Raw genomic sequence first — 27335 nt, forward strand, 5'->3', positions numbered from 1 at the left:
AGTTCTCTGCAGGGAGAAAGGTTAATGGGAAAGCCTCCCCATTGCCTTTTGCTTACACATCCTGTCTCAAGGGCGCATTTGTGTATGAATAGTGTGAGCCTGTGACTTGGTTTCAGGAACTAACCTAACTAACATCACGAAAAAATGGCCAGGCTGCCCAGGTAAAGCAATCAGTGACCATTGTCAGGTATCCTGGCAAAACAGGATTTCTGCTATAGACCGCCTCCTCTGCTGTAGACTGCCTCCTTCTTTGATGCATGTATGATGTTTAGGGGGGTGGTCTTGGACTACAGGGTGGGCAATTTCAAAAGTCTACATAAGTGTTTGCACACCATCGTTCGGGGCTCTCCTCCCTCCCTGCGTGGGGTGAGTGAGGACCATGTTGCAGCAGTTTAATAAAGATCCAGCTTACGAGTTGCTTTGCTTCTCAATATTCTCTGGTGGGCCTCTGTTATTTTCTCCTACCGATAGGGAACCCACTTAAGGACTCTATATGGGCTCTTGGATACCCCATAAGGGGGAAGGAGCAGATTTTTCTCCTTATAACAGGAGAAAGAAAAGGCAATTTACTACCCTTTTCCAAGTTGCTCAGGGCTTTGTAAACGAATACAATATATATGCAGAGCTGGCCTGCCCACGAGGCAGGGTGAAGCACCCACTAGATTTGCAAGAGGCAGTGCCCCAGCCATCCCACCATTTCCACCACTGGCGAGAAGGAGACATTCTGTTGTGTGGTATTGTCACCCAGCTTCTCCACCTCTGGGGGAAAAGCCAAGTGGTTTTGAGAAGCACCCCAGCTCCTGCCAAGTTCAGAGAGGGCTGGGGTGCTCCTGCATGCCATGTTGCTGATCGGCTCCCACCCACTCCCCGTCCTGAAGAGAAGCCTGAGTGCCAACACTTTGAGGAGCACCCCAACTCCTGCTGAGTTTGGTGAGTGTAGGGGCATGATGGTGGGCAGTGGCAGGGGAATATAAGGCAGTGATTCCCATTTCCACTCTGGTGGCAAAACGGGATAGGCCACCCATGTTTATAGGTAAAGTTAAAGGGACCCCTGACCATTAGGTCCAGTCGTGGCCGACTCTGGGGTTGCAGCACTCATCTCGCCTTATTGGCCAAGGGAGCCGGCGTACAGCTTCCGGATCATGTGGCCAGCATGACTACGCCGCTTCTGGCGAACCAGAGCAGCGCACAGAAACGCCGTTTACCTTCCCACCGGAGTGGTACCTATTTATCTACTTGCACTTTGACGTGCTTTCGAACTGGTAGGTTGGCAGGAGCTGGGACCGAGCAACGGGAGCTCACCCTGTCACGGCGATTCGAACCACCGACCTTCTGATCGGCAAGTCCTAGGCTCTGTGGTTTAACCCACAGCGCCACCCATGTCCCTATCCGTGTGTATACAGTAATTTAAATTTCACTAACCTGCAACCATTTAGCAGGGGTGGGGACCCTGAGGCCAAGGAGCTGAATGTGGCTCCAGCTCGATTACTGAGATTATCTGCAGGAGTGCCACTGGTTGTTCCCCAACTTGGTGAGGCTCATTTGACCAAAAAACACACACCAAGAAATGGAGCCTTTGGCGACATTGGCCCAGTCCTGTGAAATACTGTGCCAATAGAGATTCAGCGGGTCTCTTCTGTGCCAAATTTTAAATGCCTGCCAAAAGCCTTTTCTATTCTGCCAGGCCTATGGAGGCAATCCTTCTACAACAGTTAACCGATGCCTGTTTATAGCTTTTAATGGTTTTTATTGCACCGTTTTATATTTAATTGCTGTTAACCACTTTGCTATATTTCTTATGACATAGTGGCTTATGAATATGCTTATAAACAAATAAATAATATTATATGGCTGGACTCTGCAAGCTTTTCATGTGGCTCCAGTCTCCCCCAGCAAAGTAGTTTTATTTGTTTGTTGAGAGAAGGGGGGAAGCACTAGAACAGAAACAGTTATCTAAATTGATGTTTCCTAGCTGAATATTATGCCTGCCTCTCTGGAAAAGTCTTGAGCTTCAAAAGAGGCTGTATGATGTGAAATCTCCACCTGTGATTTCAATGGCTCCATCCCTGTCTAGCTAGGCATCACACTGGGCTGTCAAATGTGGGAGATGAACATGCCTACAGTGGCATGCATTTGTCTTGAGTGAGATAAGTCTTCTGCTCACCATCGCTACTTAGATCCCCAAAAGGACAAAACATTGATTGTAGACACGCTCTTACTGCGCCTTTTGCTAGGAACATATTTTCTTCTCCACCTCAACCCCTTCTTCTTCCTCTTCTTCCTCGCCAGCCACATCAAAGCTACCTTAGCAGCTTTCCTAAAGCAAAGCCCTTTGAGGTCAATAGACGTAGGGACGTTGTGTATGGACACTATGGAATTAGTGTCCTGGTGGAATTTCGAAAATTGGCTGGATCTTTGAAATCCCCCCCCCCCCAAAAAAGCTCAACAAACTGAAGAACTTTCATCAATGACTTGAGAGTCTATTCTGCTCTGGTCAGACCTCACCTGGAGTACTGTGTCCAGTTCTGGGCACCACAGTTCAAGAAGGACACTGACAAACTGGAACGTGTCCAGAGGAGGGCAACCAAAATGGTCAAAGGCCTGGAAACGATGCCTTATGAGGAACGGCTAAGGGAGCTGGGCATGTTTAGCCTGGAGAAGAGGAGGTTAAGGGGTGATATGATAGCCATGTTCAAATATATAAAAGGATGTCACATAGAGGAGGGAGAAAGGTTGTTTTCTGCTGCTCCAGAGAAGCGGACACGGAGCAATGGATCCAAACTACAAGAAAGAAGATTCCAGCTAAACATTAGGAAGAACTTCCTGACAGTAAGAGCTGTTCGACAGTGGAATTTGCTGCCAAGGAGTGTGGTGGAGTCTCCTTCTTTGGAGGTCTTTAAGCAGAGGCTTGACAACCATATGTCAGGAGTGCTCTGATGGTGTTTCCTGCTTGGCAGGGGGTTGGACTCGATGGCCCTTGTGGTCTCTTCCAACTCTATGATTCTATGAGAGTTTCTTAAAGTTTCAGTGTGGAGTTTGAGGCGCAAGTGCAGCATGTTTCACCGCTTGAGGTGAAACGGGATTTGCTGGCCTGCCACCCACCCAAAAGTGTGAATTAGCTCTTAGTGATGTGAGTGGACATTATGATCTTGGAAGATGTTTAGTAGGGCCAGTTCTGGGGTGACTTCTAATACTGGTTTAGTTATTTTGCATATTTCCCATATGGCTGTTGTCCAGAATAGTTGGGTTTTGGAGCATAACAAATGAAACCGATCTGCAGAAAAATGTAACTTGAAAAAAGAGCCATTGCCCATACTTTTGTAAACCAAGAAATATTTAATAAAAATACGTTTTTTATAAAATGTGTGAATTAGACTCTAGTTTCCATTTGCAGAGCATGTGGAAGGCAGCAATGGGTTGCTTGACTCTTTAAATTAATTCTCTTTTCCTTCCTATAAAAAACTACACAAGGCACACTCTCTTTTGAAGGATGAACTAACATATTGTGTAATTTTTTTCTCAGTGTACTTGCAGTTGCAGATTAAATACATACAATGCAGGTAGGCGATATTGAAGTTTGTAAAACGTTGTCACAGACTGTTACCAGCCACCCCACCCCAAATCCCAAATATTTTATTCAAGTTGACACCCCTGCTCCCCAGAAAGTGCTTTAGGGTTTACAGTTGCTGCACTCCTCAGTCGAGCAAAGTCACTGACTGGGACTTTGCTCGCTCCGAGCGCGCCTGACTGGACAGCGCCCGACTGAGGCAAAAGCAGCCTGCTCGCCTCCAGCTGCTTTTTCCACAGTGAAACTCCGCCTTCCCCTCTGCCTTGCCGAAGAGCGGCGCCGTCACCGCGCATGCTCAGTCGCTCTTCCCCCCCCCGGGGAGGAATGGAGAAGAGGTGGGCGGAGCCTCGAGGCCAGAGCCGCGCCCGGGCGGACAGGGGGAGATTTCCTGCGCGCGCCGCAGACGCCCCAGCAGCCCAGGCGCCCCAGTGTCCCGGGACGCGGGTGCTCTCCTCGCCCAGAGATGGCTCCTCAAGGACCGGCCGCGACGCCCGCCTACCCGGCTGCTTTCTTCCAAGCCGCGTCCGCCCAGGCGGGCAACCTCTCGGCTCCCGGTGGGTGCGGAAAAGGCTTCCTCCTTCTGGGCACAGACTTTATATTTTGCATTTTGGGACGGGGAGGGGAAACACTGGGATGCAGTTGTCTTTTGCCCTCCATCGTGGGGGCTTATCTCTCTCTCTTCCCCATGAATTTCCGTTATTCATCTGCTTTTTTCCAGCACTTCCCAACTTGCTGTTGATTAATTTTTTATTTCCACTCCCGCCTGACTTTTGAAGCCCTCCCTCCCTCCAGCCCCGCTCCCTTGCTTCTCTCTCTCACTCCTTGCTTAAGGTTGGCGCCACCGTTTTTGTTTTTAATTTTCCCAACTGGGCCATCCTGTTATGCAGAAACTAAGCTTTTCCTGGCAGATTAGCAAGCAGAAGCTTATCCCTTAGGTGGATCTCAGCTGCTGTATGTCAGGCTGCTGTCAAACCCACAGCAATGGGGCAGTTGTTGGGGTGTGTGTTTTAAATTGCACGTCCGATTCTAGTTCAGTCTTTTTCTTTATAGGGTTTTTTTCTTCCTTTCCCCTAAATGGTTCTTCCTCAACCGGAAAATAAATACATGATCTCCAAGGGTTGGGCTTGTTACAACCTCCGTTGTGCAAAAGGACAACATCTGGCTTCGGCCGCTGAGTTCAAGTTCATTTCCAGAGGCTATTTTGACTCCCAGCTCAGCTCAGCTGTGAAACTGTGCTTCAGGGCATGTGCAAAGAGCCACTAGCTTTCTCCAGATAACAACAGCTGTTCTTGCACTCTCTAGGATTCAGACTTTGAGACTGGCCGACTCTGCCTCACCTCCTTAAAAAGGAGTCAAGGCGATATATACAGAACAATCGGCAAAATGGATAGTGGACTGTGCCTCACAGGTCGTTGCATTTTTCATTCTTTTTGCAACCAATCACTGGCTTCACCTAAAGCTTTGTTCCAAAGAAATTATCCGTCCAGAAATAGCCCTTTGGTGTCTTCTTTCCTCAGCCCCCTATTGCAATCCTTCTGCTGTTTCTCTGCTGTTTCTTGCTGTGTAATTACTTCTGAATAATTTCAGTTATCCTCATCTTATTACCAGATTTACAGTGAAATAGTGCCAGATGCCACTGTGAGCCCACGTTACAAGATTCCTCCACGGGAGGCACTTATTTGTAGGAATACTAGAGTGTAAATTATGTGTAAATCAATTCTCTGCAACAGTACCACGTGTATGCATTTTTCTGTATGCAAGGAAGTTCCAACTGAGTGCAATGAAACAGATTGCTGCATTTGGGAAGACTGTCACTCAGATTGCATGCTGATTCCTTAACATACAGGATTTTTTTTTTTTTTTGCAATGCCTCCGTTGACTTTCCCTCAGTCAAAAGTTCAGTCCACTTAATTGTGCCCCACTAGTGCATGTTCAAGATAACTAAAAAGAAATTACATACAGTAGCTGCTTTATTTTATGTGTTAACCACCTTTGAAGGGTAGTTAATAGTTGTAAATTGTATTATGTTTATCAATATATTTGTATGTGGAGCTGTGATGGAAAGATAGTTCAGTGAAGCAGCTGCAGAATTGGGTTGGTAAATGGTGGCAGATAATCTATGTTAATATAAAGTAAAAAGTAGCCATTAGTGTGTCCCTCCTTTAGTATTTTTAATTCATTTCTGCCCTCTATCACCTTTTCAAGTTCTCTATTTTACAGGATATTAAGTCACGATGGTTGGACTCTGTCTGCTTTCATAACTGTCATTCTTTCCTATAACAGCAATAGATCATAGAACTGTGACTCATTGGTGTTGTGTTATGGAGGACTAAAACGGTTACATTCGTTGGTTAATTAGTTTTTTGGGGATGGGTTAATTTAGCGAATACTTTTTGTGATTTGCTGATAGTGTACTATGTTGCTGAAAATCAAGGGTAGTCTCTGTTTATCTCTCTCTCTCTTGCAATCTACTAATTCCCTGTTCTGGATTTTAGACACAACACTGGTTGTTGGAATAAGGAAATCTGGCCTTGGAGTACTTGCATTAAAACCCAAACACTATTAAATTGTCTAACGTACAGCTGTTCCTTCTCTACCATCTCCCTTACTTTCCCTCACTCCCAGTATTTTGAGCTTCCCTGACCTTATAGTAAGCAGACCGTGCAATGAGAGCCTACTTATGGGCTGAAACTGTGTTGGGTTTTGAAAATGAAACTGCTCATTGGCTGAGTTACATTGGAAGTTGTTATTGGAAATCTGCAAAACTTTTTCTGTGGACTGATGTGGTCAGGGATAGCATAAATTGTTAAAAAGTGATTAAACTGGAGCTCATGCTTTTATCTCGTATGTATCTCGTATGACTGTATTGACATGAAGACATTTCCTGTACTTTAAAAGAAGGAGCTTATGTTTTATGTATGCATGTAGCTGGCACATACAGCTTTAGACTAAAGTTTCTTTTTAAAAGTCTGCTACAGTTGTTTCAAATGTATATAACTGAAAAAGGCGGCTTCATCTAATAGCTCAGTCGGGCTGTGGGTTTGAGCCCCAAATTGGGTAGAAGATTCCTGCATTGCAGGGGGTTTTGAGCAGATGACCTTCGTGGTCCCTTCCAATTCTACAATTCATTGATTAGATGATTCTGTATGAGGGATCTGATCTGCAACAAAATGTTGCAGTTTGAAGTTTGCCTGCCAGCCTGGCCTTTTTTCAGGGCATTGCATTATATTTCCCCCCCAAACCCAGTTTTTCTATTTTTAGTCCTCACAACAGACACTTGACATTCTGAGCATGCTCAGTCGTTATTTGGTTTTCTCCCAAATTAGTTTTTTCCCCCCTGAAACGATTTCTATTTCTGCAATGACTTGGGCTCTCTCAGTCATTCTGAAAGCTCCTTGCCTTATTTCGGCTATATAATCATATTATTATTATTATTTTCTATACCACTTTATATTTTAAAGGAAAAAAATCTCAAAGCAGTTTGCAACACATCCAAACATCAAACCAAACAATCCAGAATAAAACAAATTTACAATGAAAATATTTCAGTGAAAATATTTTAGATCTTTCTCTAAGTGACATTTGGCTTTCCCCATATTTATTTCCCTAATTAATTCATAGAGTTGCCCCATAGCAGAAGTACTCTAGGAAGCCAATGTGGCGTAGTGGTTAGAGGGATGGACTCAGACCTGGGATATCAGGGTTCAAATCCCCATTCAGTCAAGAACATTCATAAGACCCAGGGGCCAGATCCGGCCCAATCGCCTTCTCAATCCGGCCCGCGGATGGTCCAGGAATTGGCTTGTTTTTACATGAGTAGAATGTGTCCTTTTATTCAAAATGCACCTCTGGGTTATTTGTGGGGCATAGGAATTAGTTCATTTTTTCCCTTCAAAATATAGTCCGGCCCCCCACAAGGTCTGAGGGACAGTGGACTGGCCCCCTGCTGAAAAAGTTTGCTGACCCCTGGTCAAGAAGCTCACTAGGGGACCTTGGGTCTGTCACAGTCTCTTATCCTACCTCACAGGGTTGTTGTAGTAAGGAGTAACTGAGGAGGGTGTGAACCATGCAGCGCTTTTTCCCCTAGTAAAATAGGTGCCAGTGCTCACCATGTTGTTGCAGTGCCACACTTTTTGACAACAAAAAAGGAGATGTGCTGGTACTGCATACCCTTAGAGTACTCCCTGGGGGGAAAAGGACTGTATCTATGTGATATAAATGAATAAATAAGCTTCTGCTTAAGAAAACTGGAGGGGCCGGCCAGCCAGCCAGCGATGTCAGTCGCCATCCTGGCATCCAGAAATCTCCACGTGGTTGCAATTGGACCCATGCCAGTCACAAAACATGCCTGCGCCTGGCTAATTTTGAACACTGCTGTTGCCGTTTGTTCTGATTTGGTGGAAACAGCAGGTTTTCCTGGGAAAGTGACTGGACAAGCCTTTGGACTGAATCTGTATATTCCAGGAATATACATGTTCCTTTACCTTTTTTTAATTCCAGGAAGGTGTTTAGGGTTCTTGGAACGACGATCAGGAAAATGATTCTGTTTCCATTCTCCATCCTAATGAAAGTTGATTGGAATAAAAAGTGTGGCACTTAATAGTTATAGCAAGAAGGATAGCATTTCTAACTGGGCCTACCCTCTCTGGTTCTCCTAACCATGAATTAGAAATATTTCTGGGACAGGTGAGGTTGAATGAGAAGCAGTAACTGGTGGTGGGGAAAAACCAGGCCTTGTTTTCCTTAGATAAACATGGAACTACATACTGACTGCTTGCTTGGTGTCAAAATAGAGTTTTGTCCTTTGAAAGCGAACACCGGTAATTTCTAACAAGCCAATGTGTGATTCTCAGGTTCATTTCAATTTTCTACTCCTTTATATTCAAGATTGAGGCGCTGAAAAATGCTTCTGTCTTTTGTAGCCTCCAGCTTTGCTCTTACGTTTTCTTGGCATAGTTTGATCTAATGATATTCTGCAGGGTTGATATATTTCATAACATGCTCTTTTCGTTGTCGTAACCAGAATTTTGTTACGTTTGAAAGAAGAGCAGGATTTAAATAAAGCAATAAATGATTGGCCCACACTTAGTATGTTATGCATATAGCTGCTGAAACTGACACATGTTTAAATAGGAACTTGTTGTCCTTCTATGTACTGTACACATTTTGCATTAATCTACAGTATGCTCATTAATTTATTTTTTCATCAGGTACTTTGTCGCAAAGGAGTGCATCTCAGCAGCAGTGGGGGAGGGGAATGTGTGGCGCATTCTTTTTGCATTTGTTAAAAGCTCCGTCACTGAAACTTTTGTAAAGAATCCTTGTCATGGAGAATTTATTTTTTGGTCCCATAAAATTATTGCATGTGCACGACAGATTTATGTACTGTGCTGGAACAGGATGTTTTAAGATGGGAAACTATCCATTATGTGATTTAAAAAAAAAATCTATTGGCAAACAATTTTTTTTTAAAAAAAATTGGAGGCTTTCTTTCAATAATAAGAGGACATGGAGAATTGGGAACAGCTTGATTTGCTAGGTTATTAATGGGGCACATGCCAGAAAATATGTGTCTGTTTATGATTAAGCGCTCTACGTTGTAATTCTACAAAAAGCTGATTTGAGGTTTTTTTAGTGGACAAGTCTAGTCATATATTATGCCCACTGGCTTGCTTTGTTCACCTGAAATTTCATGCATGCTTATAAGTTGATGGTTCTAATATACTGCCATCAATGGGTTTATTAGGACAGGCTTGATAATTTCTGCTCCACTTTTATAAACTATATGGTTAATCGTGTGGCTCCTCAGCTCTCTGTACCACATCATGGGAGAACGTGGCTGGGTGTGAATGTGAATTTACCTGTGGATTGTGTTGTGTGGTGATCCTCGTAACAGGAAAATACCTTACACATTTGTATGTACATCACCTTTCAAATCATATTGTAAATGTGTTAGGTTTGAATTGTGTTATTGTTTAAAAACCTTTAAATAATTACAGTTTCTTTTTTGGGGGAGAGGAGAGCAATGGGTTGGATCCAAAAGTTCCCTCCTTCCAGTGGAAGTCTTCTTATGTCAGAGGAAGGGATCCTTTTGATCACCTGTTGGGCATGGTGCTTAACAACAACAACAACAACAACAACAACAATAATAATAATAATTTATACCCCGCCCATCTGGCTGAGTTTCCCCAGCCACTCTGGGCGGCTCCCAATCAAGTGTTAAAAACAGTACCGTATATACAAACTATTTGATGACAGGTCCCTGCCCTGAAGAGCTTACAGTTTAAAATTTTACTGTGGGAAAAGAACTAAGGAAGGTGATGGAAATGGTAGGTGGGATAAACAGGGTGAGTGCGCATTTAATTCAGTTGCTGGGAGACTTTCTGGACAGGGATGTATCAGGATATAAAAGCAAAGAGATAATCAGGTTAATGGAAAGCTTTGAAGAACCGTGAAACTATAAATGAGGTGCTTGTGCTGGATCTGGGAGTGAACTATTAGTGCAGGTGCTTATGTAGAACAATTGTGGTTGGAGTGGTGGCTGCGGCGAGTGATTATGGTAGCTGAATTTTGAATAGACCTGGCGGCTGGAACGAGGGGAGGAAAAAATCCAGGCTTGGCCTTTTCACTTGTGGCAGCGTTAAAAGAATTGATTGCACAGAAATAAAATTAATGAAGGATAGTATCATGAAGACCTAGGGAACAAAGAGAGTTAGGCAAGTGATAACTTTGATCAATTATCAAAGGCAGCAGAGAGTTCAGGAAGCAGGAGAAGGAGGCCATAGGCTGCAGAAACCCTTGGATTTACCAGTGAGGAAATGGTTAGTGGTTTCTGTGAATGGTAGAAGCTATATTGCAGAGAGAGAACAGCTAACAGGGAGAGAAAAAGTTGAGACAGCAGGAGAAAGCAGCACATTTCTGTGGAGGCAAAGGACAGAAGAGAATTTGAATGGATAGCTACATAAGGGAGGTTGGGTCCGTTTTAACCGTGAAGTCAAGTATGGATAACTTGATTACAATTACCTTTTGAGACTCACGTTACAGCTTTTCTTTTCTTGGCCATCACTTCCTGATCCTTAACTAACCATACAGATATTACTTAATCCCTATTGGGCTAGCTAAAGAATGCAAGATGAACTTCAAAGAGAGTTGTGATTTTATGGTTGGTTTATGTTTGTGTGAGAAGGGAAATCTAAATAAGTTCAAAGATTTGCTTTCTCTAAACATCAGACTGATTTCTGCAAATCTTGGCACTAGGGGAGATGAATGGATTTTAGCTTTACCTGGTGCTGAGATGGTTTTTTAAAATTGCAAAGTTTTTTTATATAAAAAAAAATCGCGTCACCTGCAACTTAAAGTGCTACAATCCAAGCGTGACTGTTTTGATTCTACTAGATTGAACATTTTGGCTTTTAGGGTAATTCCTTTCAAAAATTCTCTTGCCTGTATCAACCTGGTGCCCTCTGGTGGTTGTGGGTTACAGTGGTACCTTGGTTCTCAAACGTAATCGGTTCTGAAAGTCTGTTCCAAAATCAAAGTTAGTCTGGACTCTGAGAGAGCGAGAGAGAGAGAGAAGAGTTTGGATTTGATATCCTGCCTTTCACTCCCCTAAAGGAGTCTCAAAGCAGCTAACATTCTTCTTTCCCTTCTTCCCCCACAACAAACACTCTGTGAGGTGAGTGGGGCTGAGAGACTTCAGAGAAGTGTGACTGGCCCAAGGTCACCCAGCAGCTGCATGTGGAGGAGCAGAGACGCGAACCCGGTTCACCAGATTACGAGTCCACCGCCCTTAACCACTACACCACACTGGCTCTGGAGGGGTACTGCATAGGCAGGGCTGTCTCTGTCTATATGCATGTTCTTGGCTGGCAGGTGGGAGGCTAATGTTTACTGTTTCTTACTAGTTGATCAGTTTAGCTCCATGTTCATTCACTTCCCTCTCCTGTCTAGAGATGTGAAGGTTCAGAAAAATCAGCCCCCTCTTTTCATCCCCTCCCAGGCCTCTTCTCTCATCATATATTACTAGTGTTACATCAGATGTAGTCATAGTTTTCTTGGCATGTACAGTTGTACCTTGGGTTACAGACGCTTCAGGTTACAGACTCCGCTAACCCAGAAATAGTACCTCGGGTTAAGAACTTTGTTTCAGGATGAGAACAGAAATCATGCAGTGGCGGCATGGCAGCAGCAGGAGGCTCCATTAGCTAAAGTGGTGCTTCAGGTTAATAACAGTTTCAGGTTAAGAATGGACCTCCAGAACAAATTAAGTTCTTAACCCGAGGTACCATTGTACTTAATACCTTATGTTAACTCGGTAATACTTATTAGCACCCCGTAAAATAGGCCACTACTTACACTTTTTATACTCACATAACTCCCCCTCCAAGGTGCTCAGCTATATTTTTAAAAAAGGAGCCACGGTGCAGCTTCTGTTTCTGTCTGGTGTTTAGTGAATCTTGGTGTGTGTTTTTTTTTTTTTGGAAGAGAAAGATCAGCTTTGCTGAGCGTTGAATAGCAAATTCAGCAGGAACAGAAGCAGCGTGATACGCCTTACATTTTGCTGTTCTGTTAGTAAAGACAAGATCAATTTCATCAACTATCTTTGTAAAGTCCAAAAGCTGTATTTATCAGGGTCGACTTGAAAATTCACAAAGAAGTGAGAGTTCTTTCATGTCCCAATATTTTTCATGTATCCTGATGAGCTTTGGTAAATTCGAAACTCGCTAACCATACTCTCTTTTTTTAATAAAAAAAAATTGGTCCTCCTAAAGATATTAAAGGTAAAGGTAAAGGTACCCCTGCCCGTACGGGCCAGTCTTGACAGACTCTGGGGTTGTGCGCCCATCTCACTTAAGAGGCCAGGGGCCAGCGCTGTCCGGAGACACTTCCGGGTCACGTGGCCAGCGTGACATCGCTGCTCTGGTGAGCCAGAGCCGCACACGGAAACGCCGTTTACCTTCCCGCTGGTAAGCGGTCCCTATTTATCTACTTGCACCCAGAGGTGCTTTCGAACTGCTAGGTTGGCAGGCGCTGGGACCGAGCAGCGGGAGCGCACCCCGCCGCAGGGATTCGAACCGCCGACCTTTCGATCGGCAAGTCCTAGGCGCTGAGGCTTTAACCCACAGCGCCACCTGCGTCCCTTCCTAAAGATATTAACCACACGCTATTGGACCAACATGGCTACTTTGATTTTATTGTTTTTTATCCCTCTCAGATTTCTCAATACTGCTTCTGCATGATTTCAGCTGATTCGGTTAAATTTGGAGCACAAAAGAAAATATACAAATAAAAATGCCAGTAAACATCAAAGTTAAAATTTGTAAATTGATAGGAGCATAGAGGCCACTCAGCAAACTGCTTCTGTTTTTGTAAGCACCAGCTGCTGTAGAGCACATGCAAGTTTGGGCATTTGATCAGTCAAAAATTAAAATGAAGTCAGCTGTGAATTACAGAAGGACAATTGTTCCAGGAAACTGGGAGATGATCTAGTATTCAGATCTAGTCCATTAGGCAGGAGTGATGAACTCCTATCGTCCAGTGGGTGGAGATTATTATCTTCACCCAGCCCTGTGGGCCAACTTCAGGTAGTTAAGACCACTCTCCTGTCCGTCATCTGGTGGTGGTGGTAAGGGGAGGCATGGCTTGGTCCCCACAGGGAAGTACAGAAGGAGCAGGGCTTGCAGGATTGAGCTCTCTGCTCAACAGCTGATGAGCAGAGGGTTCAATCCTTCTAGCTGGAGGGTTCTGCTTTGCCACTGCCTGGATGACATGCTGGAGAAACAGTACCAGGCAGGATCAAACCACGAAAGTAGTGGCGCCCACCCTGTGGAACGCCCTCCCATCAGATGTCAAAGAGATAAAGAACTACCTGACATTTAGAAGACATCTGTAGGCAGGGAAGTTTTTAATGTGTGACATTTTGATGTATTTTAGATTTTTGTTGGAAGCCGCCCAGAGTGGCTGGGGAAACCCAGCCAGATGGGCGGGGTACAAAGAATAAATAAAAATTATTATTAGCTAAAAACTGTTTAATCCACTGACCGCCTTAAAGTAAAACACAAACATATATCTAGCGGCTATTCACTCTTGTTGCTTTTGTGACAGAACTTATGAACTTATGAGGGTCATTTTTCTCACCCTGCGGAAAACCTTTCCTGCCGTTTGTCTGCCAGCTTCCCTTTTGTTTTCTGCTTGCAACCTTCCTCAAGGGCTAGATTAGGAAGATGAAATGACATCATCACTGCTATTAAAGAGCGAAAAGCCTTGTGCCTTTACTTTGAGTGGAACTTCCTCCTGATAGAAGGGGCTAACTTTAGCCAGCTTGCACAGACAGACTTGTGGGTTAACAGCATGAAAATCTGGCTGACTTTCATCACCTGTCTAATTTAGTTTGCTCCTCATCAACTTAGGTCTCTGAGAGCAGTTTCTTCATATTTTAGTGGAAAAATAAAGATACTTGGTGCTGCAGAAAGTCTCATTTTTGCAATTATAGTCAGTGGTGCTGCTGAATGTCTCATTTTTGCAATTATAGTCAGTCAGTCAAGAGAACTGTCTCCTCTTGGCTATACAGTGGTACAGCTATACTGTGGTACCTCGGGTTAAGTACTTAATTCGTTCTGGAGATTCGTTCTTAACCTGAAACTGTTCTGAACTTGAAGCACCACTTTCGCTAATGGGGCCTCCTGCTGCCTCTGTGCCGCTGGAGCATGATTTCTATTCTCATCCTGAAGCAAAGTTCTTAACCCGAGGTACTATTTCTGGGTTAGCGGATTCTGTAACCTGAAGCGTATGTAACCTGAAGCGTATGTAACCCGAAGTACCACTGTACTTCAATATAAACATCTGTTTTGGTACACCTCTGCTCCACCCTAGGCATAGATCTGGTGGGTTATATGAACCTCCAGGATGTATGGAGTATTAGGGAAGAGGAAGTGGTATTAGAGGGACGTGGGCGGCGCTGTGGTCTAAACCACTGATGTTGAGAAAGATGGAGGGCACAAGGAGAAAGGGACGACAGAGGACGAGGTGGTTGGACAGTGTTCTCGAAGCTACCAGCATGAGTTTGACCAAACTGCGGGAGGCAGTGGAAGACAGGAGTGCCTGGCGTGCTCTGGTCCAGGGGGTCACAAAGAGTCGGACATGACTAAACGACTCAACGACTAAACAACAACAACAACTGCTGAACTGTCTCTGATGTGATTGACTGCGCTGTTGGATTCCTTATGTGATTCTCTTTGTCAAAAAGAGAGAGGAACCCAAGGGGGGGGGGGATGGAAGCTACACATCAAAACCACAGTTTTGTCTAGGAATGGCTGTGAATTCTGGCAGCTCTCCTAATTAGCACATTGCAGATGAAGGGAAACCATAGCTATGAATTTCTGTCCACCTGCGGACAGACCGTTTGATCTATCCCAAACATCAGAAGCAATGCTGGATGTTCAGCGGGAAGTCACATTTGCAGTTTTTTCAGAAATTGGAAATATATAAATATTGCTTGGGCTTTACCATTAGAAGCTCTGTGTAAATAAGTGTCTCTGCTGGTACTGTGGTTTTGTGAAGAAGGCATGATTAAATATTAGAGTGTTAGAAATTAAGTGGAGGTATAAAGTAGAAAGGGCTACAGCTTAGCTTCTTTCTAGAATAAGAGAAGAATTCAAAGAAGGTGTGAACTATTCCAGTTTTACTTAAAATGTCACATTTTCTCTTTGTGTACAAAGATAGCCTGGTATGACTTGAAATACTGCGTACTACATTGTGGGCATTTCTGAAGCACTCAGAGGCTTTGTACAGGCTCAATTTTCTTTCTTTTTTAGCATTTGGAATAAGCAAACTGATTTACAGCTGCTTGTCTGCTTTCATTTCAACTCTTCTCAGCACTTGGCTTTCTTAATTTCACTCCTGTTTCCATGGTGCCTTTGGAGACGGAGGCATGACTGTGACAATGGTTTTTCCAAGGTTTTCTGGTGCTGGTTGTCATACAGAGTTGCGAACCATTGCTGGCCACTTTTGAACAAAGTACAGTGGTGCCCCGCAAGACGAATGCCTCGCAAGACGGAAAACCCGCAAGACGAAAGGGTTTTCCGTTTGCGAGTTGCGAATTTCCCTATGGGCTTGCTTCGCAAGAAGAAAGCCCATAGGGAAATCTCCAGGGACCTCTTTTAAATGCTGACGGTGGGGAGCAAAGCCTTTCCCCCCCCCCTCCGGCCTTCAGAAGAGGTCCAGGAAGGCCGGCGGGGGCCGAAAGGCTTTGCTCCCCACCGCCAGCATTTTAAAAGCAGTCCGGGATAGCAGGGAAGCGCTTCCCGCTATCCCGGACGGCTTTTGAAGGTAGCCGGGGGGAGCAAAGACTTTCGCCCCCCGCCGGCCTTCAGAAGAGGTCCCGGGGTTTTTTAAAATGCTGCCGCCCGCCAGCATTTTAAGATCGCCCCGGACAGCGGAGAAGTCCTTCGCTGTCCCAGGGTTTTTTAAAATGCTGGGGGTGGGAAGAAAAGCCCTTGTCCCCCCCCCCCAGCCTTCAGAAGAGGTCGGGGGACAGACTGTCCCCGGACCTGGTCTGAAGGCGGTTTCCATAGGAACGCATTGATTGATTTTCAATGCATTCCTATGGGAAACCGTGCTTCACAAGACGAAAAACTCGCAAGAAGAAAAAACTTGCGGAACGAATTAATTTCGTCTTGCGAGGCACCACTGCAGTATGGTGTGATTGTATGAATTGAGTCAATAAGTTTGATTATATATTTCAGAGAGCCAGTGTGGTGTAGTGGTTAAGAGCGGTAGATTCGTAATCTGGGGAACCGGGTTCGCGTCTCCGCTCCTCCACATGCAGCTGCTGGGTGACCCTGGGCCAGTCACACTTCTCTGAAGTCTCTCAGCCCCACTCACCTCACAGAGTGTTTGTTGTGGGGGAGGAAGGGAAAGGAGAATGTTAGCCACTTTGAGACTCCTTCGGGTAGTGATAAAACGGGATATCAAATCCAAACTCTTCTTCTATATATTTCCACGAGCAAGGCCCACTTCTTGTTGATTCGTTCTTTTAATGCATAAAAATACCAAAACATTGTAACACATAATAATGCAATGCAGTGGACAAATCAAATTTATAATTATGGTGTCAACTCTATAATTATGCTTAAGCAGAACAGCTAAATTAATGTAATTTAAACAATTGCATTATAGAATTCAGTTTTACTTGCCATCAAAATAAAATACATACTTGGCTACAGGATCCAGGATTTGCTCATCCGGTGCCTTGCTTTTGGGGAACATTTAGTTTCTGGACTGGGAAGCGCTGTGGAAAGCATAAAATATCAGCATTGCTGTACAAATCTCACTAATTTTGTAGTCTTTCTCCCCCCTTGTTTTCATAGGGGGCCCTCGTACCTTGGCAAGCCATAGCGCAGATGATGTCGCAAATAAACCTGAAAGTGGATCGTCAGGAAACGGGCAGCACCCCGAATATATTGCATATTTCCTGATTCCTGTCTTTTTCCTCATGGGACTCCTGGGGGTTTTCATCTGCCATATGCTAAAGAAGAAAGGATATCGCTGTACAACAGAATCTGAGCAAGAGGAGGAGCAGCTTGGGGAAAAGATAGGTAGGCGAGAATGATTTAAAAGTCTGGTGCCTGTGCTAATATGGAAATAAGGAACAGCAAGCATTAACCCCCATTTTTATAGTGCTTGGATCAGAGGCTCTCAAACTATGGTCTGTATACCATTGGTGATCTGCAAGCTCTGTTCAGCTTGGAAACTTGCAAAACTGTGCTTAACCTTGCAGTTGATTTATTTATTTCCCTGATGACCACAGCCAGATCATTCAGCAGGTTAGCAAGGTTTTGGCCCAGGGCCTGTGATTTTCATAATATGATACCTGTGTAGTTTACTAATTTCCCGTAACTATTTCCTGGCTAAAGGTATTACAGTCATACCTCTGCTCCTGAACGCCTTGGGAGTTGAACGTTCTGGCTCCTGAAAGATCGAAAACTGGAAGTGAGTGTTCTGGTTTTCCAACTTGTTTTGGAAACCAAATATCTGCCGCGGCTTCTGCTATTGTTTCTGGCACACCTGCGCAATCGGAAACCAATCGGAAGCTGTGCCTTGGTTTCCAAACGTTTCGGAAGTTGAACGGACTTCTGGAACGGATTCCGTTCGACTTCTGAGGTACTGCTGTATTGCTGAACATAATCCAAGGCCAGAACTTTTAAAGCCAGAACTGATAAGCATTACACCTGAACTTCACAGAATCGTCCACAAAAGCAGGCCATATCCATCACACTGGAAAAGCAAGACTTCGGTTATTAAAATAAGTTATGTGCATGCATTTTATTTTTATGGCAGTAAAAGTTGTCTTACCGTTCACTCTGAGTAAATTTCATCAATATGTCAAATGGTAAAAAACAGCGCATCTTATGATAAAGCAGCAAAGTAAGGTTAGATAAGGAGGAAAACATGGCATTTTTGCAATTTTTCTATTCCTCCCTGCTCAGGGAGACATTGCTCTCCACCCCAGCCACCATAACTTTAACTTTACCAGATTCTTTACACCTCCAGTCCTGGTTGGTTATTTATCCAGCCCACAAGCCGAATCTTTCTTTCTCTTTCCAGAGCTGAACGAAAGTACGAATGATAATGGTGACACCGTGGGGAAAATAGTTGACTACATTATGAAAAATGAAGGTATTCAATACGGCTATTTAAAAAAATATGAATGTGCAGGTCATGAGGAACCTCTGTCCCACAGCCTCCCCTCCTCACTATGCCTCCCATCTGCAGAATTTAGACTAATTTTTACTAAGCTTCCTTTGGCTCCAATTGGAGGCATCAGTTAGGCATATATCAGCAGCCAGAGGGAAGGGGGAGGAATATTTATGAACCATATGCTGCTAGATCCACAAAGATCACCCCCTGGCAATCATTTTTTTTCTCTCCAATGCTTTTCTCAATCAAAATGGCTTCAAGATATATGTGTAAATGAGAGAGAGGTGGAATGGTGGGGGCCGGGGGGGGGGAAGAGACCCCTCCCACTTTTTGAATTGCCTCTACTCACCGCCAATATGCAGCCTTTGGAAGTAATGAAGACTTTTAATTTAGGACTTTTAATTCACAGAACGCATCGTATACACTTTCTCATTCATACATGCCAAAGAGAGATTTTCCCAAAGATTCAAACTGCTTTGGGGTCAGGAGTAGAACGAAAGTTATTTGCGGCATGTTATCTTATTGATATAAGTGTGTGTAATGTCCAAGTTAGGCCAGCCATGTTCAAAGAGACCAGCTCCCAAATGTTAAGTATTTCTTTTTTTTTTGTATAATGATTTTTTTATTATTTTTACAAAACAGAAAAAACAGGGAACAAGGGTAAAGGAAAAAGGAAAAACAAACACATCACAAACAAGTACATAAAACATGACTTCCCCATACCTCCCCTTCTCTGCATTGTTATTTTATAATGTGTCAGCAACCCTTCAGTCCATTTCTTTATATATTCTCATTAAGTTTTCCCCTTTAATTTACGATTTACAGCTGTAATTCTTTGTTTCTAGCCTCTCAACATCTTAACCGTCCAATATTTTACAGTAGTTCTTAAGGTATACTTTAAATTTTCTCCAATCTTCCTCCACCGCCTCTTTCCTCTGGTCACGGATTCTGCCGGTCATCTCTGCCAGTCCCATATATTCGATCACCTTCGTCTGCCATTCCTCCAGAGTGGGTAGTTCTTGCATCTTCCAATACTTTGCTAAAAGAATTCTTGCTGCCGTAGTTGCATACATAAAGAAAGTCTTATCCTTCTTCGGTACCAGTTGGCCCACCATGCCCAAAAGAAAAGCCTCTGGTTTCTTTAAAAACGTCTATTTAAGGACTTTCTTAATTTCATTATAGATCATTTCCCAGTAGGCCTTAATGTTAAGTATTTCTTATTTATGTCATTCTTGCAGCTAATGCTGATGTTCTGAAGGCCATGGTGGCAGATAACTCTGTATATGATCCTGAAAGGTAAAACCTTTTTTTTTTATGCTCCACATTCAGTGGAGACAAGATGCTAGTGGTTTTTGAGGTTGTTGCAGAAGGCGGTTTGTTTGAAGTTTGCAAACGCAAGCTTTCTCAGACAGACTGTACTGTAGTAGTGAAGTTCTTAAAAGTTTCATGTACGTGTCTTTAAAAGTTGGGTGCATGTTACATTAAGCTAGAGATAGCGGCATGTTTTTACAAAAATCCTGTCCGTGTGAGATAAGAAATATGCTCGCACATATGCATGGACCTATAATCGCATCATCAAGGTAAGTGTTCTGGCAAACTTTAACAATTGAAACATCCAGTAGAGCAGGAGAGAGCATGAGGAGGCAAGGAAACATAGGTAAGGTGAAAGAATATTTCTGGTCACACATACTTGAACTTAGGCTGTGTACAGACGCAAACATTTGATGGGGGAGAGTTGTTCTGGAAGCAGACTCACTGTTCAAACCATTTTCCCTCCAGGGTCTCGCTCAGGAGAAACTGGCATTGCAAGTTTGTTGAGAAGCCAGCTGTGGATTGACTTCTGTTTGTGACAGCACCTGCCCTCCATGGCTGGCATTGTTTTTCTCCTCTTTTAAATGGAGATTTTTTATTGTTGTTATATTTTTCTAAAAGGTGATGGATGTGTACAAGCGGCACTTTAGATTGTTGTTGTTTAGTCGTGTCCGACTCTTCGTGACCCCATGGACCAGAGCACGCCAGGCACTCCTGTCTTCCACTGCCTCCCGCAGTTTGGTCAAACTCATGCTGGTAGCTTCGAGAACACTGTCCAACCATCTCGTCCTCTGTCCACCACCATACCACACTACGTTTCTGTCCTGTAACGTTTGTGTTTTTTGCTCTTTAACTATAGCCCTACTAGTCCGACTACGCCAGGCAGTCCAACGAGTCCAGTGTCTCCCTCATCGTCCGGAGGTCCTCAGCTGAAACACACTTGCCGAGGCCGCCATTTGCACACGGTCGGTGGAGTTGCCGGAACGGGTGACTGTAGCCGCTGCAATCAGAAGAGGTGGCACCTGTTCAGTCCAGCTAAAAAAGCCAAAGAACCAAGGAGAGCCCGGCATGGGGAGGTTACAGTGTTGTCTGTTGGAAGGTGTGCCCATTTATAATTTCATTTTAGGTGAAACCATGTCTTGACTAGAGCCAGTGTGGTGTAGTGGTTAAGAGCAGTAGTCTCGTAATCTGGGGAACCGGGTTCGCTTCCCCGCTCCTCCACATGCAGCTGCTGGGTGACCTTTGGCCAGTCACACTTCTCTGAAGTCTCTCAGCCTCACTCACCTCACAGAGTGTTTGTTGTGGGGGAGGAAGGGAAAGGGGAATGTTAGCCGCTTTGAGACTCCTTCGGGTAGTGATAAAGTGGGATATCAAATCCAAACTCTTCATCCAAACTCTTCTTGATTCTCAGTACTGTGGTGGATTCGCAGTTTTGGTGGCGTGCGTGATCGTACTGCACCTTCACATTTAAACTCTAGTTTAGGGTTGCCATACATCTGGGAAATCTCAGACATGCCCTCTTTTGGGGGGAGCATTTCCATCTGGGGGGGTATTTTTACATTTTAAAGGAAATGCCTGGGATTTTGGTATTAAAGGTCCATCACTCTTTCTCCTTCTAACTTGAACATTTGGGGTGTTGTTTGTTTGTTGGGTGTGGGCTCAGGCATGGCTTCTGCCAGTCCAAGCTGGGGGAAAAGGCCTCAAGCTGTCCTCTTTTTTTTGCTCTTCAAGATAAGGCAACCCTACATCTAGTTTAGTTCAACTACAATGTGAAACAGGCCAGTCTATCTCTTCAGCAGAAATTGGCCAGCTTCTTTTCTGTGCAGGCCTAGTCCTTTGTAATCCCAGATGCACAGCAGCTGGAATATCGTTCCTTTTGTCTGAGGTTCTATCGAGGACGAACTGGTGCAGAAAATGAGTTTGGAAGCTCCATGTGAAGGGAGAAGTTTCCCCGTAGGTTTTTGCGTTGGTGCAGGGAACTCTAGGGCATTTTGACTCTGTCGGGCTGGGCGTGCCCGCTTCAAAACTGAAAGAGGAGACAAGACCCCTTGCTGCAACTGCTTTACAGGAAAAAGACAAAGACAAATTTGTAGGTGTGTTATAACACATTTGTTTCTGCGTGGTTTGTAAGCTCCAGGCTTACAATCTACATTCTGATGAAGTCCCATGTTTGTAGTGCTGGTAAGAACGGTGACTAAAGTGCAAAAGAGAGGTGGGGGAATAATATTTAGGGAATTAAAACAGTTGAATTGTGTTCAGAACTACCGTAGCAGTAGAATGTTTGAGACTCTCTCCTCTGGAGGGGCAAATTCTTAAAAGAGCATCCATTAGTTTGTTAACATACTTACTCTTCTAGAATTTGTAATCGCAGCACAGCCATAATTTCTAACCGCCTACTTCTCCACATCTCGCTTAGATAGTTAATAATAATAATTTATTATTTATACCCCGCCCATCTGGCTGGGTTTCCCCAGCCACTCTGGGCAACTTCCAACAAAATATTAAAACACGATAAAATATCAAACATCAAAAACTTCCCTAAACAGGGCTGCCTTCAGATGTCTTCTAAATGTCTGATAGTTGTTTATTTCCTTGACATCTGATGGGAGGGCATTCCACAGGGCAGGCGCCACAACCGAGAAGGCCCTCTGCTTGGTTCCCTTTACTTTGGCTTCTCCAAGTGAGGGAACCACCAGAAGGCCCTCGGCGCTGGACCTCAGTGTCCGGGCTGAATGATGGGGTGGAGACGCTCCTTCAGGTATACTGGGCCATTTAGGGCTTTAAAGGTCAGCACCAACACTTTGAATTGTGCCCAAAAACATACTGGGAGCCAGTGTAGGTCTTTCAGGACCAGTGTTATGTGGTCTCAGCGGCCGCTTCCAGTCACCAGTCAAGCTGCCGCATTCTGTATTAGTTGTAGTTTCTGGGTCACCTTCAAAGGTAGCCCCATGTAGAGCACATTGTAGTAATCCAAGCGGGAGATAACTAGAGCATACACCACTCTGGCAAGACAGTCTGCGGGCAGGGAGGTTCTCAGCCTGCACACCCGATGGAGCTGGTAGACAGCTGCCCTGGACACAGAATTAACCTGCGCCTCCATGGACAGCTGTGAGTCCAAAATGACTCCCAGGCTGCGCACCTGGTCCTTCAGGGGCACAGTTACCCCATTCAGGACCAGGGAGTCCCCCACACCCGCCCGCCTCCCGTCCCCCAAAAACAGTCTCCCAGCAAGATCATCTGTCTTACGTCTTTCAAAGTGATAAGCCCCTCAGTCATTTCAAAACTAATACAATTGTAAATTTAGATAAACCTTTCCTAATTTTGCAGAGGCGGTAGTGAAATGCTGGATTGCTTTAATAGCTCAGCTTTGTCCCAACAGGTTTAGAGTCACAAAGGTAGAACACAAATCTGCTTCCAAGGAACGTAAGAACTTGATGTCTGTCAGTGGCGTCGAAAGTGTCAATGGTGAAATGCCTGCTACCCCTGTCAAAGAAGCTTCGAAAGAGGCGCCAGTCACACCTGCTGCCAAACAGGTACCAGATGATCAGCAGCGCAAACCTGCCAAGCAAGAGGATAGATCGAGATCTGGCTCAGCGTGACAGTTGGACCCAGAAAGTGATGGGAGTCCAAGCAGAGGTCAGTATGTTGTCAGTTCTGAACGTAGGACTTGAAATAATTTATAGGTAGGTTTATAAAACACAAGATTGCCATGTTTCTGACAAAATTCAGGTCTGTGAGGGATAATATCATTGCATAAACTCCAAAAGCGTCTTTTGTCTCTAGGTATTAACGTTCTGGGACGCGGGCGGCGCTGTGGGTTAAACCACAGAACCTAGGACTTGCCGATCAGAAGGTCGGTGGTTCGAATCCCTGTGACGGGGTGAGCTCCTGTTGCTTGGGCCCTGCTCCTGCCAACCTAGCAGTTTGATAGCACGTCAAAGTGCAAGTACATCAATAGGTACCACTCCGGTGGGAAGGTAAACGGCATTTCCATGCGCTGCTCTGGTTTGCCAGAAGCGGCTTAGTCATGCTAGCCACATGACCCGGAAGCTGTACGCCAGCTCCCTTGGCCAATAAAGCGAGATGAGCGCCGCAACCCCAGAGTCGGTCATGACTGGACCTAATGGTCAGGGGTCCCTTTACCTTTATTAACGTATGCATGGAGATAATGGGTGGCATTATCACTTTGATTGAGAGCAAACCTGTTGGAATTAATGGACCTAGCGTAGTCATGTTCATTAATTTCAGTGGGTCTACTCTGAGTAAGTGTCCCTTGAAAATGTGAGCACTGAACTGCAGAATATTGATGCTTTGTACGATGATCAAGGTTATCGGGCCAAGTTTAATATTAAAGGAACAACAACAACAACAACAATTATTTATTCTGCACCCATCTGGCTGGGTTTCCACCCACTCTGAGCGGCTCACAACAGAATATTAAACAGAATAAAACATCAAACATTAAAAACTTCCCTAAACAGGGCTGCCTTCAGATGTCTTCTAAAAGTTTCCTTGACATCTGATGAGAGGGCGTTCCTCAGGGCAGGCACCACCACCGAGAAGGCCCTCTGACAAAGAGATGCACGTTGGAAAATGGCCGTTTGTCCCTTAAAGTGAGGCACGTTTCTGTTTCTTTTCTCTTGCAGATGGAGGCTTTTGAGGAAAAGCACACACAATAGCTTTGGGGAAAATTCAAAACTGGGACACTGACGTCTCCGAAGAGAAGTATAGCGCTGCGCATAATTTTTGTGACTGAATCCATGCAGGTTTTGGTCCCAGGTATTTTACGTGCTCTAGTAACTAAAATTTTAAGGACAGTTTAGTTATTTGACAAGTTACTGGAGCACCCAGTCAGCAATTTTTATATTTATAAAACATTATGTTTTTCCACTTCGAATAAAGTTGAACCGAATGAAATCCTCCTTAGAAGTGACAAACAATAATCAGTTTGCCAAGATGCCTCTGCTGCCATACTGCAATGTTAAAATGTGTTGTCGTCTGTTTGATGTACCAAGGAGCAAAGTCTTATATATTGGCTGTTTCTGTAAGGGAGGTGACCAAAGTCGAGCTATATTTTGCATTTATTGCTAAATGCCAATGATTGCTAAATTAAGCATTGCTTAATTGTATTTTCTCAGTGTATTTACACAATTATCGTTTTTGTGCTCAAAGCAACCTCTATGACAGGCTTCCTCAATTTCAGCCCTCCAGATGTTTTTGGCCTACAAGTCCCATGATCCCTAGCTAGCAGGGGATGATGGGAATTGTAGTCTCAAAACATCTGGAGGGCCGAGGTGAAGGAAGCCTGCTCTACGATCTCTAACAAACCTGTTTTGGTCATGAACCTTGATAGATGTTGTATTAAATCCCCCAAACGCCATATTCTGCTCCTGCAGATTTGTGATTGAATTACTGCTGAGGCAGTTGATGACTTTCTGCATGCATTGGCCTTAAATTATTGTCAATTTTTTTATTGATAATTTTATCTTTTTTTGTGTAAACCGCTATGAGGTTTTTGTATAATCAAGCGGCGTATGAATTTTATGAAACAAATAAACAAATATATATATAGAGAGAAATATTTTTACTTTTGGTTGATGGTGCTTTTCAAGGCAAACTTTGAAGGCAATGAACCTTCTGAAATTCTCCACTAGTGGCATGTTTCAGAGAAGCTGCGACTGTTCATTGCCAAATGGCCTCTAAACTGTGAGGAATATTTTTCGCGATAGTGGTAGGGCATTATCTGGGAAGATAACTGATTAGACTATCAGAGTTAAAAAAAAACACCCCTCATTCTTTTCTTTGCAACAGATTCGCTGTATATACATAACTAATTTTATAAATATGCCCAGATTAGGAAGCTGTCGTAACAGTAAATAAAATCTTGTCAGATTGAACTAAGCAAAAGTAGGAGGTTGCAATTCAGAGATTTGTGTTTTTTTGGGAGCACTTTCCCTACCTCTATGTATTTTAAATTAGGATCTACTAGCATAAATTGATTATTCATGCACATCAAAAAATATATTTGTAGCACAATGGAAATGGGCTCATATAAAAGGCGTGAAAAGTAATACTTCAACTTTAACCAGGGCTAAACCCTATAAATGTGTTTCAGGGAGGGGGTTATTGTTTCATTTTCGTTCTTGTTTTTATTATGCGTTTTGTGTTTTTTATCTTGTATTTTTATGTTGTGAGCCACCACCAGCTCTATGGGTGAAGGGTGGTATATAAATTTAATAAATAAGGTAAAATAGAATAAACCAAAGCCTGATTTGAAAATGCTGCATGTAGTTTTAGTCCCTCCATTTAAGGTTTAAAATAAAATAGCAAAAACAACAAACAAACAAACAAACAAACAAACAAACAAACCCAAAAGCCTTATTAACATAAGCATAATAAAAGTTCTGTGGGCTTCATAAACCTGAAATTTTATAACAACACTTAACAGTAATGGCTTCGAAGTAGACGAAAATGTAGGTTGCACTGTATTGTGATAGCTCCCTTAAAATTAGGTATGACTTGCTTAAATAAACAGACCCCTTGCCAGATATCCAGTACATTTGTCTAGGACTGAGCTGAAGGGAAGCACTTTTTGCAGAAAACGTTTGCCCATGGATGAGGGAATGAAGAATACCCCTTACCCCAAATTGGCTTTTTGATGTTGTCGCATACCTAAGATTGACAGTGTGGCGTAGTGACCTTGCAGTGTCACAATAATTATGGTGCAAATCCAAAGAAAGCGATTGTTCATCATAATTTTGTGAAGCTTGCTCCATAGTTCCTTCTCGTGCATAGACGGTATCCTTTGGGCTACACGAGGAACCAAACCCATCTCTTTAAAAATGGAGGATATGATGAATTAGTCACACCTACCCATAGGAGTTGATGCGGGTGGCGCTGTGGTCTAAACCACTGAGCCTAGGGCTTGCCAATCGTAAGGTCGGCGGTTCGAATCCACGCGATGGGGTGAGCTCCTGTTGCTTGGTCCTAGCTCCTGCCAACCTAGTACAAAATCACGTCAAGTGCAAGTAGATAAATAGGTACCGCTCCGGCGGGAAGGTAAATGGCGTTTCCGTGTGCTGCTCTGGTTTGCCAGAAGTGGTTTAGTCATGCTGGCCACATGACCCGGAAGCTGTATGCCAGCTCCCTTGGCCAATAAAGCGAGATGAGCGCCGCAACCCCAGAGTCGGCCACGACTGGACCTAATGGTCAGGGGTCACTTTACGTTTTACCCATAGGAGTTAAGGATCAGGGTGTAGTGTGGGGGTGCCAGAGGTGTCCCAGGCGCACAGTTTTTGAGCAGACATGACCAGGTGACCCCACCTGTGGCCTGGTCAGGCTCCTCCTTGCCCAGGCGGCTCAGCGCGGCCCTACTTTGTTCCGCTGGGGCTGGGATTGCTCCAGCAGTGTTGGTGGCAAGGGCTGGCGCCACCCTGGATGTTAGCAACAGATGCTACACCATTGTAAGGGTGGCCTAGGATTTTGGCTTATGCGATTCCTGGTTGGGTAGGATCACTTTGTCGCAGTACAGTGGAACCTCGGTTTTTGAGCATTATGGAAGCCGAACACTTCAGAACCCGAACACCGAGAACCCGGAAGTAATTCCTTCTGTTTTTGAACGGCTTCCGAGGCATGTTTCCCAATTTTCCCCATTGAACTTGCTGATAGCCCATTGTGCCTCAGTTGCCGAATGGTCTTCCAGAACGGATTACGTTCGACAGCCGAGGTACCACTGTATCAGAAATTGCTAATTTTTTTT

The 27335-nt window shown here is 44.1% G+C and overlaps 1 protein-coding gene across 1 annotated transcript; it reads left to right on the forward strand.

Moving 5' to 3' along the window:
- Positions 1-3919: 3919 nt before the first annotated feature.
- RELL1 (RELT like 1) lies at positions 3920-27335 on the forward strand. The gene is made up of 7 exons (XM_081924608.1): positions 3920-4122; positions 16936-17163; positions 18173-18244; positions 19504-19561; positions 20436-20675; positions 22956-23212; positions 24223-27335. The coding sequence occupies exons 1-6, from the start codon at positions 4032-4034 to the stop codon at positions 23173-23175; spliced, it is 909 nt and encodes a 302-aa protein (XP_081780734.1). The 5' UTR covers positions 3920-4031; the 3' UTR covers positions 23176-23212; positions 24223-27335.

The sequence above is a fragment of the Podarcis melisellensis genome (genome assembly GCF_964234715.1).
Source record: "Podarcis melisellensis genome assembly, chromosome: 9".
NCBI lineage: Eukaryota > Metazoa > Chordata > Lepidosauria > Squamata > Lacertidae > Podarcis > Podarcis melisellensis.